The following is a 14686-nucleotide window of genomic DNA, read 5'->3' on the forward strand; positions in this document are numbered from 1 at the left end:
CATGAAAGGGTGCCCCACAACCAGACAGCCATGCCTGGCACCTCAGTCCCAGCCTCTAGAACAGCCCTGGCTGTCTCGCAGCTATACTACAGGGTAATTAGGAGAGATGGTGTGGGTGGATCGTCCCTATCCATTCCCCTTACAGGGGACTCAAGTTCTTGCCCAAAAGTCGTCTTTGGAGACAGCATGAATAAGACACCAGGCTTGACTCACGCCAGCCCAGCTAGGAGTAAGGAGCTGGGATTCTGCAAGGTCCTACCTAACCTACATCTTTAGTGTGGGGTAGGTAACATGCCCTCCTATCCCCAGCCGCTGGAACCTCCCAGATTCACCACAGAAGGTACTGGGTTAGAAAGGCTGTCGGGATCCTGAAGGTCTAGTCCTTTCTGCACTCGGCCTTTCTGGGTTGTATGTACAGCCCTCTCGGAGGTTAATTCAATCCCCTCAACTGAGCCCAGCTGCTCTCCTCCCACCTCACCCTGACCCATCCCAGTTTAGATGTGGAAGTGAATGAAACCAGAACTAAAGTTCCAGGGACATGGAGGGCAGGACGGCCCTAGCAGCTGAGCAGAAGTACAGCTGTGGCCAGAGGTCGTCCAGTGGACCGGAAGACAAGACCCCAAGGCCACCCTGGCCCTAGGGACTCACGCTGGCTCTCCAAGGAGCCAGAAAGAGGGACTCGGGTGGACCAATGCCAAATGGGAGCAATGGCCTCGTACCAGTTGCCTCTGCAGAGGAGTCTGGGTTGTCTGGCCCAGCTTCACCAGCGGGTTCACTGGCTTCGGCCGGGCCTCTGCTCTGGGAGCCCTCGGCAGCGACACCCTCCAGTCCTTTGCCCTCCTCCTCAGCAGAGATCTGGGCATCCACTCCAACTTCCAGCACGCGGATGGTCTCGTGGCCTGACATCACGATGACCTGAAAACAGAGGACAGGGGACATTGCTGGTGGGGAGTGGCCAGTAGGCTTCTGGCTGGGGGAGAGAGGAGAGGGCACTTGGAGATGCAGACCGCTTGCCTGAGGGCTGTGTGCTGTGACAATTCCACAGCCTGGGGCAGGCTGCAGCTCCCCGATCCCAGGAAAGAAACTGGGGCCTGGTGACACAGGAAGGGCTTGACACACGCTAGTAAAAGCCCCACAGAGCCAAACCACTTGGAGATATTTCTATTTGCTCCCCGTCCTGGACTTAGTTCAGGGAGTGGTTAAGTGGCCTATCCCACAGCGCTGCAAGGGCGTCCTCTTAGCTGCTAGGATACTGGAGGCCCCTAACTAACACAGCATCCAGCCTTAGGCTGGGCCAAGAAGCAGATCCCTCTTCACTTCTCTTGAAACCTTACAGGAGTTTCCTCAAAGACAAAGGGATGGACATGAATGCTCCACAATGCTGAGTAACTTTTTAGGCTCATGATTCCAAAACTCTGGGGTACAGGCCAAGGTTTCCAGGCAAGCTAACTTCCTGAAATGCAGGTCAGGAATACTGTAGAAGCAGCCACTGGCCCCACCTCCCAGGACTGGAGCCCCACCTCTCCAACTGGAGCCCCACCTCCCAAGACTAAAGCCCCACCTCTCTGGACTGGAGCCCCACCTCTCCAACTGGAGCCCCACCTCTCCGACTGGAGCCCCACCTCCCAAGACTGAAGCCCCACCTCTCCGGACTGGAGCCCCACCTCTCCGGACTGGAGCCCCACCTCCCCGGACTGGAGCCTTGCACCCTGTGGAGCGGTGGGGCCAGCCCTGCCATCTGCAGGCATGCTCCGACCTCGAGGGGGCCTTCCATGTCCTCAGAACACTTGGTCTTCTTCCCCTGCTCAAACAGCCAGCCCTCAGCTCTTCACCTCCAGCACCGGCATGCTTTGAATTAGACCAATGAAGAATCAGGGACACGCTGTATGTTCAAAATCTGTGTCGAGCCTCCCCTGCACTTGGCCTGTACCCGAAGGCACTCCCACAACACAGTCCTCAAAATTGAACCCAGCCAGAGATTGCTGGAAAAAGTGACAATGTGACCTCTCAGGGGAGTATGAGTGAAATACACCTCCAAAAGCAGTTCCTTTTCTGATTTAAATTTGATACGAGGGACTTCAGTCCAATTACCTTTTAAGAAATGTTAACCTTTTTTTTTTTCCTTTAAAAAATTATGTAATGAATGTTCACTGCAAAAAATTATAAAATATATTTAGGAAAAAATAGAGTAAATTACCTGATGTCCAAATCTTTTCCTTATGTAAACTTATACATATTTGTATATATATTTAAACTTTTTATTATTTTTTTAAGTAGACTCTACCCCCAACGTGGGGCTTGAACTCATGACCCTGATATCAAGTGTCACATGCTCTACTAAGTCAGCTAGGCATCCCATACAATTTTTTATATTTTAATTTCACTTCTTTTTTTAAGTTTATTTATTTTGAGACAGAGAGAGAGAGAGCATGAATAGGGTAGGGGCTGAGAGAGAGAGGGAGAGAGAGAAACCGAAGCAGGCTCTGCACTGTCAGCACAGAGGCCAACAAGGGGCTTGATCTCATGAACTTCGAGATCATGACCTGAGCCAGAACCAAGAGTCAACTGCTGAACTGACTAAGCCACTCAGGTGCCCCTAAGCTGTGACTTTAAAAAGTGAAATTAGGGGCGCCTGGGTGGCGCAGTCGGTTAAGCACGATCTCGCGGTCCGTGAGTTCGAGCCCCGCGTCAGGCTCTGGGCTGATGGCTCAGAGCCTGGAGCCTGTTTCCGATTCTGTGTCTCCCTCTCTCTCTGCCCCTCCCCCGTTCATGCTCTGTCTCTCTCTGTCGCAAAAATAAATAAACGTTGAAAAAAAAATTTTTTTTTTTAAAAGTGAAATTAAGGGGTGCCTGGGTGGCTCAGTCGGTTAAGTATCTGACTCTTGATTTCAGGTCAGGTCATGATCTCATGGTTTGTGAGTTCGAGCCCCAAGTCAGGGTCTGTGCTGATGGCATGGAGCCTGCTTGGGATTCATTCTCTCTCTCTCTCTCTCTCTCACTCTCTCTCTCTCTGCCCCTCCCTTGCTTGGGCATGCACGCACATACACCTCTGTTCTCTCTCTCTCTCTAAAAATAAATAAAATAAACTTAAAATAAATAAATAAATAATAAAATCACAGCTTAAATCCCCGATCTCAGCCCCTGAGAAATCCTAGCTGGTAACTACATCTGGATGGGTGAAGTCGGCATGAATTTTGGTTAAGAAACAGCTACTGACAGGCTCTGTGGAGTGTTCCTCCTGGCCACGCCCCAGGGTCCATCACCCTCACTCCCCCACCTCTTCCTGCCCCAGAACATACCTGCTCATTGACGGTCAGTGATGACTCTGGCCCGGCTCCAGGATCCATGGTCACTTAGGGTGGGGTGGGGGCCGGCCCACACCTAGCACAGCCTGTGGGATGACATGGGACGGGAAAAGCAAAGGCTGATGTGACCCAGTAATACAATTTCTATACCATCTTGGAGAGTCAGGAGTAGAATGGTAGGAAGGGAGAAAAATCTAAGTTCTCCCAAGTATCTGTACAAGTAAAGGAAACAGGATTCAAAGGACCTGAAAACGGAAGTGTCTTGCTTCCTATAGCACCCCAAGAGATCCTACACTCAGGAAGAACCAGGGTGACAAGAGGAAAGAGAGGGCCAGGCATCCGTCCCTGGGCGTTCCCCAGTCTGCAGGGAGAGAGCAGACCCAGCAGAACCCAAGCTGACTTTGACCCAGACATTCAGAGCCTCCAGAGCCTCAGACACAGGAAAGGAGCACTCTGGCCATCAGAAGGCTTCTCAGGGGAGGAGTCTGAGCAGACTTCCTGGAAGAGATAAGACCCAAATAAATTGAAACAGTAGTCCCAAACCTGAATGTGCGTGATCACCACTTGGAGCGCTTATTAAAAATGCAGACCCCAGGTTCCCCTGAGAGTCTGATTCAGCCGACGGGTCCCACAGAAGCAGCTCTTAAGTGATTCTGTGGCAGTGGCCTAAGGACCATCCTGGCCTTTAACACGGGAGCCAGGACAACATCCCAGATAGTAGAGCAGCCTGCCAAATGCAGGGAGAGGGAGTGGGAGGAGCCCCCATGAAGAACAGATTCACAGACCATAGAGTCGTAAGAAATAAAGGTATAGAGTGGACAAATAGGTTTAGATACTTATACAGAAAAGAAGGCAATTAACATTGACGTTGAGCGCCTATAGTGCTAAGTATTTCTATAACACTTACTCAAGCTCATTACTCATGCCCGCTGGGGGATGGGAGAATTACCACCACCACGGTCCAGATGAGGGACCTAAGCTCAGAGAAATGCGCTAGCTTCCCCCTCTTTCGCCTTCCTCCTCCTCTTTCAACCCTGGGTTGGCTGACAGGTTCTCCTTGTTCGGTCATTTTATCAATTGAGGTAAAATCCACGTAACATAAAATTCACCATTTTAACCATTTTAAAGTGCAAAACTCCGCGGAATTGAATGCATTTATAATGTTGTGCAACCACCGCCACTGTTTAGTTCCAGAACATTTTCATCATCCCCAAAGGGAACCCCATACCCATTAGCAATTCCTCCCTTTCTCTGCCACCACCGGCCCCTGGCAGCCGCCAGTCGGCCTTTCCTCTATAGATGGGTCTATTCTCCATATTTCATAAAAACGGATGCATACAGTAAGTGGTCTTTGTGTCTGGCTTCTTTTACTTAGCAAAAACGTTGTCAAGGCACGTATCAGGACTTTGATCCTTTTTACAGCTATGCAATAACGGATAATATCGGGTGGGCTTTCTCTCTGGGGAGGGCTGAGAGAGAGGCAAACTGAGGTTCCATTTCCAAGATGGAAAGCTCATCACGCTCAGCTGTGACTCGACCAGCCCTCCACAGGTGTGTGCCAATCCACCACCTCCCCACACAAGCGGTTCAAGAAAAAACCCTGTATGGGGCGCCTGGGTGGCTCAGTCGGTTAAGCATCCGACTTGGGCTCAGGTCATAATCTCACGGTTCGTGGGTTCGAGCCCCGTGTTGGGCTCTGACAGCTCGGAGCCCAGAGCCTGTTTCAGATTCTGTGTCTCCCTCTCTCTGCTCATTCTCTGTCTCTCCCTGTCTCAAAAATAAATAAAATGTTAAAAAAAAATTTTTTTTAATAAAAATAAAAAAATAAAAAACCCTGTAAGTGCAACACTTAGACAATGACTGAGGAACGGGAGATTTTCATGTAATCCCTGTTACGGCATGGTAAAATACCTCAAAGCAGAGAATGAAGAAAACTATCGAAACTTTTCAAAGAAACCGGCATCTTCTCCAGAAGAAAACTGTTTGGAATCTCAGAACTCTTTTTTTTTTTTTTGAAGGTTACTTATTTATTTATTAATCTCCACACCCAACACAGGGCTTGAACGCATGACCTCAAGACCAAGAGTCACGCGCACTACTGACGGAGCCCGCCAGGTGGCCCTGGAACTTTTGAGACCATTTTAAACACACAGATGGTAAAGCTGAAGGAAGGAAGCATTTGGAAAATACCTTCAAGAATTATCAGCGCATGTGAATCTAATGACTTGATACTGTGTCGTGCAATGGTCTTCAAAAACGATTTGGCGAATGAGAATTTCCAAACGAGGATCTGGGGGATGAAACTAGCAGAACGTATAGATCAAAGAATGATTTGTGTTAGTTACCCTTGTCTGAAAAAGAGGCGGAGAAGCCTGTAGTCAGTTGCTTTACGAGGTGCAGTCAGCTGCATCTGAGAACAAGACTCAGCCTTGCTCAGCTGATAGACCACCATGGGTTAGAGGACCAATTGCTACACTGCAACAGAAGTGAAGAACTGGGGCACCTGGGTGGCTCAGCCGGTTAAGCTTCTGACTCTTGATTTCCGTTTGGGTCATGACCTCAGGGTTCAGGGGTTTGAGCCCAGCATTGGTCTCTGCACTGGCAGTGCAGAGCCTGCTTGGGATTCTCTCTCCCTCTCTCTCTCTCTCTCTCTCTCTCTCTCTGCCCCTACGCTGCTTGTTCTCTGTCAACATAAATAAGTAAACTTAATTTTTTAAAAAAGCATCTGACTCTTGATCTCGGCTCAGGTCACAATCTCACAGTTCATGAGTTCAAGCCCCAAGTCGGGCTCTGCACTGACAGTGGGATGCCTGCTTAGGATTCTCTCTCTCTCTCTCTCTCTCTCTCTCTCTCTCTCTCTCTGTGCCTCTCCCCTGCTTGTGCTCTCTGTGTCTCTCTTTCAAAATAAATAAACTTAAAAAAAAAATGAAGAACTTACAGGTGTTTAATTCATATGTTTTCTCTAGACTATCTTTGAAAATGATAAAATAATTAAAAGATACACTTTTTTTGATACTTACACACTTTAAAGGGAAGATATAAGCCCTTAGGGCTTAGAGAACAGTATTCTGATGAACATCAATTTAGGGCACCCTGTTATATAAATATAAACTAAATTATACAATGAAAATTTATGTTTTTGGATAAATTTGCCAAAGACAACTTGACATTTAAAGAAATGTGGGAAAAAATTAATCACGATTAAAAAATCATTTGGACAATTCTGGAATTCCGTTTTAATTTTATTGTTTTTTCACTGTGGTAAAAAATTTTATTTTAAGGGGTGCCCTGCTGGCTCAATTGGTGGAGCATGCAACTTTTAATCTCAGCGTTGTGAGTTCAAGTCCCATGCTGGGTGTAGAGACTACTTAAAAATAAAATCTTAAGAAAGTATTTGTTTTAAATGTTTTTTTTTTTTTAAGTCCAACCTGGTGAACATCTAAACCTAAACTGCTCTAAAAATGCCTGCCTTTCTCCTAATTTTATGACCCTTGTTTCCATTCATTTACCACATATTTCCATCTGGATGGTCTAGTAGGTAATTAAACTCGTAGGTCTTGAAAAAAAAAATCCATTGTATGGATATACCACATTTTGTCTCTCCATTCCTCGGCTGATAGATGTTTGGGTTGTTTCTCCCTTTTGACCATGTGAATAGTGCTTCAATGAATTTTTGTGTACAAGTTTTGTTTGAATATTTGTTTTCAGTTCTTTGGTATATACGCCTAAGAGTGTTGTTGCTGGCTCACCTAAGAGGTTTTAGGGTCTTCACCCTTTGGTAGAATGTTCCCTGGCCAAAGAGGCAAGGAGAACCATGAGGTTCCCTTTCTCCATTTCCTTCTCTAACCACCTACAGTAGGGATGAAAGTGAGGGCAAGAAATTCAAGACACCTAGCAATTTGAAAAAAGAGGAAATAGGGGCGCCTGGGTGGCTCAGTCGGTTGAGCATCCGACTTCAGCCTGGGTCATGATCTCGCGGTCCGTGAGTTCGAGCCCCGCATCAGGCTCTGGGCTGGTGGCTCAGAGCCTGGAGCCTGCTTCCGATTCTGTGTCTCCCTCTCTCTCTGCCCCTCCCCCGTTCGTGCTGTGTCTCTCTCTGTCTCAAAAATAAATAAACGTTAAAAAAAAAAATTAAAAAAGAAAAAAGAGGAAATAAGGCCTCCCTTTTTAGGTACAAGGGGGTACAGGAGGGGCAGAGGAATTTGCTGGAAGAGGTAGTAGGCATCTTCCAACCTCACTGGGACTCTAGCCTCATTCCTGGGTGATGTCCTCCTCCAGATTTTGTACATGGGAGCCTTCTATGAGTTTTGCCAAGAACTTGACAATTTACCACCACTTCTGGATGGGAACTGGGATGAGCCATGGAATTTGTTACATAAAGAAGTCTGGGGCACTTGGGTGGCTCAGTCGGTTAAGCGTCCGACTCTTGACCTCAGCTTAGGTCATGATCTCATGGTTCATGGGTTCGAGCCTCGAGTTGGGCTCTACACCGACAGTGCAGAGGCTGCTGGGGATTCTCGCTCTTCCCCCCCAAAATAAGTAAATAAACTTAAAAAAAGAATGTCAATTAGCAAGTCATTTGCAAATTCAAATAAAAGGCAGACACCAAACTGAGAGGAAAGGTATGCAAGGTAAATCTGGGTCCATTATAGCTTGATATGTACATTTCATGGAGGAAGAATTTCCCAATCCCAAAGGCCTTTAGGTGGGAGGCATTGGTAGCCAGTCATTGTGGGGCAAGGGGCATCTGCTCAAGAGGGGCTCAAAGTCTGCTCATAGTCTTGTTGTGGTCACTGGCTCCTTTCAGCCAACCATGGCCACTCACGGGGAGTTGTTAGGTAACTATCCACTTTTGTGGCTGTGTTATTAGGGAGATTCAAGTAGTAGAGAAGGCTCAGGTGATTCTAAGATCCCTTCTGCCCTTGAGATTCTATGAGCTTATGTGGGGCAGGCCTGGTTTCTCAATGTCTAGTCCTTTGTGTCAAGGGCAAAGTCAGTCCTGGCTCAGAGCCTCTGGCCACACACAGGCCCACTCTAACCCACCAACCAGGCTTCAGCACACCAGAAATACAGGCAGAACAGAGACAAAGGCCTCCCTCATTTCAGATCCTAGAACACACTTGGCTTTAGTCTTGGCCTTACATGACTCCTTAGCCTTGGCTCTACAGGACGCCTATCAGAGATATGCATGGGACACAAACACATCGCTGAGAAGTAGACACTCAGCATTTTGACTCTGAGCTGTGTCCTATGTGTTCCCCTAGTTCAGCATCTGTGCAGACTTACTCCTGGACCTAGCCCCACCCCCTTGCCAGGAACTTTCCACATTCCTCAAGCCTTAGGCTGTGGCTTGGTCTCACTGACCAGACCGCCATCTTTAATCTGCTTTTTGACCAGTTCCCTAATGACTGGGGTACATACATTTGAATGGCCTCCTTTGAGCTCATGATGCCATGCAGGGTCCACAGCCTGACAGCCAGGGAGGAGAGATGATCCACAGTCTGTTTTAAGAGAAGGGACTCCTGTGATCACTTTGGCAGTAGAACACTACACACACAGATCACGGCAGAGCTGCTCTGGGTAAAGCTGGGACGGGAGCCAGCGCCCACCCAGAGCCTCCTCCTTTGTCTTCTTTCTCCAGTGAGTGGCGTGAAAAACACCTGAATCAAACCTGGCAAAGCACCACGGCTGCTTACCAGATGGCTCCTTTATCCCTCACTTTCCTGTGCTAACATCTAAAAACACAGGTAGCCTCGGGGAGAGAATGAACTGTGTGTGCTCAAGCATTTGCTCACAATCCGAAAATCCAGAGCTCCAGGACCATCAAGGAGTTCCCGGGGAGGGGAATGAGTTAGGGGACCGGGTTCTATGTATCACTCTCCTTTGGCAACTGCTCTGGGCTCGCTTAGGGCAACATTCTAAGACACCGGGGAGGAGCGTTAGGAAATCTCAGACAAATCCGAACCCTCTAGAGTAGCCGGAGATCCTATTGGGAAAAATTCTGAAATGTTTCATCCCTTATTTATTCAACAAATATTTCAGTGGCTACTATGTGCCGGGTGTTGGGGCTACAACGAGGGAAAAAAACATTTGCCAGCTTTGTTGAGAAGCCTTCAGTCTGACGTGGGAGTCAAGGAAATAAAAAGATAACTACGTTACAGTATGTTTAAATGTCATGGTGGATAAATAGAAGGTAGTAGAGGGTCCCCAGAAGGGATACCTAATACAATCTGGTGTGGTCCCTTTCCCCTTGTTCCACGAGAGCGTGTGTTTCAGACACGAAATTTTATGTATGAAGATGGGGTGCCTGGGTGGCTCAATCTGCTGAGTGGCCGACTCTTGATATCGGCTCAGGTCATGATCTTGTGGTCACGGGATCGAGCCCCACGTCGGGGACCCCCTCCAACCCCCCACCCCCCCCTCCTCCTCCACTGGGCATGGAGCCTGCTTAAGATTCTCTCCCTCTGCCCCCTCCCCCACTAGTGCGCGCGCGCTCTCTCTCTCTCTCTCTCAAAAATAAACTTGAAAAAAAAAATCTTACACCATATAGAGGAAAATGGAAGTTCTTATATGGGGTTCAGACTTTTAATTCGGACGCATTTCTGTGTTTTGTTGTTGCTGCTGTCATTGTTGTTTTAGAGAGAGAGAGAGAGAGAGAGAGTGTGTGCGTGCATGTGAATCTTAAGCAGGCTCCACGCTGAGTAGGGAGGCTGACATGGGGCTTGATCCCATGACCCTCAGATCATTGTCTGAGCTGAAATCAAGAGTCAGATGCCTCACCAAGTGAGCCACCCAGGCGCCCCTTCATTTCTGTGGGTTTAATCCCTCCCTTAACACTTAATGTGGTTGAGGTTTTCAAGGTGTCAAATGCCTTCTCATTATCCAGTCATTCGGAGGGGCAGGATACGCTGCGTGAAGTTACTGGACTCTGAGGAATGGTCGATTAAGCTGAAATTAGTTTTATGTATTCAATGGAAAGAAAGTCACATTTGTTGTGACACAGGGCGCCTGGGTGGCTCAGTTGGTTAAGCATCCAACTCTTGATTTCGGCTCACGTCGTGATCTCACGGTTCATAGGATCGAGCCTTGAGTCCAGCCCCGTGCTGACAGCACAGAGCTTGGGATTCTCTCTCTCCTTCTCCCTCTGACCCTCTCCCACTCACTCCCTCTCTCTCTCTCTCTCAAAATAAGCAAATAAACTTAAAAAAAAAGTTTTTGACATAATTCCCTCAGGCTAGGTTGTTTGTGGGCATTCTACACTACTTTTATGTTTCAGCTATATACCCACTTACCTCTTGCAAAGCTGCCATTCAAAAAGGCCACAATGACAGGAAGCAGAAATTGGCAGATTAGCCAAGACTGGTAACTGGGGCCGAGCTGAATGGTGCCATGAACTCCTCACTTCCTCCCCAGGCACGCTCACTCGGTCACACAAGGACCAAATCTCAATCTCTGGCCGGGACCTCCTCAGGGAACTTCAGCCTCATATATCCAAATGCCTACTGATTGTTCATATCCTCTCATATTCCACCTGTTCAAAACCAAACTCTAGATTTCCACCTCAAACCTGTTCCACCTGCATGCAGCCTTCCCCACGCCAGCCAATGGGCAACTACCTCGTTCCACAGAAGCTCATGCCAAAAACCCTGCCATCATCCTTGCCTTCTCTCTTACTGGTCACATTCACTCCTTCACCGAATCCCATTGGCTCTCCCTTCCAATATGGGTTGGGTTCACAATCTCAGCCTTGATATTTACTAGCTGTGGGCCTCAGGACAAATGGTTTAACTTTTGTGCCTCAGTTTCTTCATCTGAAAAAAAAATGAGAGAAACAGCACCTACTTCATAGGGTTATAGTGAGGACTGAATAAATTAACGCGTGTAGGGGCGCCTGGGTGGCTCAGTCGGTTGAGCAACCGACTTCAGCTCAGGTCACGATCTCATGGTTCGTGAGTTCGAGCCCTGCGTCGGGCTCTGGGCTGATGGCTCAGAGCCTGGAGCCTGCTTCCGATTCTGTGTCTCCCTCTCTCTCTGCCCCTCCCCCATTCATGCTCTGTCTCTCTCTGTCTCAAAAATAAATAAACATTAAACAAAAATTTTTTTTTAATTAACGCGTGTAATTAACGCGTGGCACATAGTAAGGGCTCAGAAAATGGTAGTTATTATAAAAATTTACATACATTATCTCATGACACTTTAGTGTAGCAGTTGAGAGCCTAGATTCACCTCTCAGTTTTAAGAGTTCTTCACTGTGATGGGGCGCCCGGGTGGCTCAGTCGGTTAAGCGTCGAATTTCGGTTTTGGCTCAGGTCATGATCTCATGGCTTCAGGGGTTTGAGCCCCGCATCGGGCTCTGCGCTGACAGTGTGGAGCCTGTTTGGGATTCTCTCTCTTCCTCTCGCTCTCTGCCCCTCCCCCACTTGCACTGTCTCTGTCTCTCTCGAAACAAATTTTTAAAAAAATTATAAAAGATTTCTTCACTGTGAGAACCTTGGACAAGGACCTAACCTCTCTGTGCCTCAGTTACCATATTTGAAACAGGGCTAGGGTTGTAGTAAATTGCAAAAGGGTTCAATATATATTAACTATTATTATTCAATTCTGATGCCAGCCCCTCCCCCCAGGCCATAGAGCAAATACACACCGAAGCCTGACCAATTGTGTGACCTTCCACAGAGGGGCAGATTACTTCTCTGTTTTCTCAGGGATAAGTAATAAGAGACCTCACCTTGGACTTACTGTGTAAAACACTAAGAACAGTTAGCTATTATTGCTCTCACTTTTACAGATAGAAAGTTGAGGGTTAAAGAGAAGTAAGCATATAGGCTTTGGGAGGAAACCTAGACTCAAATCCCAGCTTGGCCGTGAAATAGCTGTGTGATCTTGGACAACTGACTTACTCTCTCTGAAACTCAAGTTCCTTATCTTTAACATGGTGACTAAATGGAAAGACCTTATGGGGGTTGTTATAACGGTGATATGAGATCACGTAAGTAAAATGCTTAGCATGGTGCTCTTATTACGATTCTCGGTTTTATCGACAGGGAAATGGAGGTAGAGAAAAGTCCGGTGATTTGCCCAACGGCACAGGAAAGTCCATGGAAGGTTCGAAATTGAAGTCAGTATCCACCTGCCCCAGATCCCTATCCTCCTAACACAACACCAAGCCTCCTCTCCGGAAATGGAAAGGGCCTGTTCTGGACCCAAAGGATCAGGACACATTGGAAAATGGAAGCTCTCAGTTCTCCTCCAGAGCCACGCCCCCCCCGCCCCTCCCCACCCCCCCCCCCCCCCCCGCAATGTCATGAGCAGAGATAAATGGCTTGGCAAGCCATTGGTAAACCAGCTAGGTATACACATGGGCCAGAAGAAAGGGAAGAGTAAAAAGATAGGAAAGTAGTGAATGACTTTAATTCCCCTTTTCCAAATTACCATTTATAATCTTAGACATATATAAGCGAACAGTAAACCTAGTTTATAAGGACACATTTAGATTTAGTTTCTCCTCCTGTACCCTTTCCTTTGTGCCCAAACATGATTCATCCTAGGCAGGGTGAAAGGAGGGGGCAAATGAAATGTGAAAAATAAAAAGTAGTTATATTCCCCCACCAGACTGTAAGCTCCAAGACCTGTCCACTTATTAACATACCCCAGTGCCTAGTACAATACCTCATACATGACAGGGGGTCAATGACTATAAGCCAAAAACATAAACTAAGAAATCGGGTCATATCATTTGGCTTCCTCATATTTCCTTCTCCCTCAAAACACAGATCCTATTTCAAATTTTTTTTGCCCCCATTTGCAGTACTAGGACTACTTAAAAATTATTTCAAAGAAGTAGCAACAGGGGCACCTGCGTGGCTCAGTCGGTTAAGCAGCAGCCTTCGCCTCAGGTCATGACCTTGCGGTTCATGGGTTCGAGCCCCACATCAGGCTCTCTGCTGTCTCGCTTCAGATCCTCTGTCCCCCTTTCTCTCTGCCCCTTCCCCGCTTGTTCTCTCTCCCTCTTTCAAAAATAAATAAAAATTAAACAAAAAAGAGAGAGAGAAGTAGCAATAAGTTCTGGAGAACCCTGACCACACCAACTCTTTCCTACTGTGGCAATCCAGTTTCCCTCCCATTCCCTCTGTGGCCTCACTGACCCACCTTTTGACCCAGAAAGAGCTTGGGGCTTAAAGGCAGAAGACCCAGGTTGAGTACTGCTTCTCCTCAAGTAATCTCTCTAAGCCTCAGTTTTCTTATCTGTAAAATGGGGCTAAATTACAGTACCCACCTCATGGGTCATTGTAAGGATTAAACTGACAACACTTAGGTAAGGCATTTAGAACAGGGCCTGGCACACAGCCAACACTATGTAACTGTTTGTGACTATTATTTTTATTTTTCATCGAAGTAAAGCACGATATAAAAATGTTTTCAATTGCAAAGTGTTAAAAAATGTAAAAGATTACTATTATGATTTTATAGCCAGCAAACTGAAATGAAAACTCCATGACAAGGTCAATTCTGTCTGTACTGTTCAGAACTTGGCACATACTGGGTATTTTTGTTGGACCAATAAACAAAATGAAGTTCTATGGCACATATGCAAAACAACAACAACAACAAACCAGGTCACAGAAATATCACCCTGAGCACCAGGACTTCAATCAAAAGCGAATATATGGAATTATTCCTCATTAGGCCCTGCTCGTCGATGTTGGCTGCCTTAAAATACCAAGATAAGGAGAGGAGGGATAGATGTCTATGAACAATTGAAGATCAACCTCTACTTTTGGAACAAGGAATCGGGAAAACTAGATGAGGCTCAAATCTTTGCAAAGAACTTCTTTTCGTTTGCCCAGAAAGGCTTCCTGACAGTGTTTTATTTCTCCTTGCCCTGCAGCCAAGGCTATTCTGTGGTTTCAGGCTTCCAATTATAGCTGAGTGGGGGATCCCAACGCTAAAGTGGGGATTAGAAGACACCCTGGGGCTCCCTTGGCCTGGCCAGGTGAGAATGGCCAGGAAGCACCTAACGGGCCCATTATTATGACTATTTATTAATAATAATATTGTTATTAAATATTTATGAAGCGCTCATGCTCTGCTCGATGGTGACCCTCCCACATTCCCCCACCCTTCCAGCAACGCCTGGGTTCCTAACCCTGAGTCCCACCAGTGTACTGCGGCTGGGGAGAATTATGACAGGTCGCCTAGGCCGCCTCAGTTGACCTTAACCGCCAGGAACCCAGGCGTCCAGGTTCTCCTGCGGGGCAAGAATCGGCTTCTGGTCGCCACCGGGTCTGTGTACGTAACGTCCGCTCTGGTCCGTACCCCACCAGGGCTCCAGGGGCAGAAACGGGGAGGGGCCAGGTCCAAGCACCCCACGGGGTCCACCT

At 47.3% G+C, this 14686-nt stretch overlaps 1 protein-coding gene across 5 annotated transcripts in view; it reads right to left on the bottom strand.

The window, feature by feature from the left end:
- POU6F1 (POU class 6 homeobox 1) overlaps positions 1–14686 on the bottom strand; it is a 28583-nt gene that overhangs the window by 13318 nt on the left and 579 nt on the right. For 2 of the 5 annotated variants that reach the window (XM_043563939.1, XM_043563934.1), the window contains exons 2-5: positions 11064–11116; positions 8727–8806; positions 3300–3391; positions 720–915 (exon numbers count right to left, since the gene is read on the bottom strand). In XM_043563939.1, coding sequence (XP_043419874.1) covers positions 720–915; positions 3300–3347 — 244 coding nt within the window. In that variant the 5' untranslated portion in view covers positions 3348–3391; positions 8727–8806; positions 11064–11116. The other 3 variants (XM_043563937.1, XM_043563938.1, XM_043563935.1) reach the window with 3 other exon arrangements.

The sequence above is a fragment of the Prionailurus bengalensis genome, chromosome B4 (assembly GCF_016509475.1).
Source record: "Prionailurus bengalensis isolate Pbe53 chromosome B4, Fcat_Pben_1.1_paternal_pri, whole genome shotgun sequence".
Taxonomy (NCBI): Eukaryota; Metazoa; Chordata; class Mammalia; order Carnivora; family Felidae; genus Prionailurus; species Prionailurus bengalensis.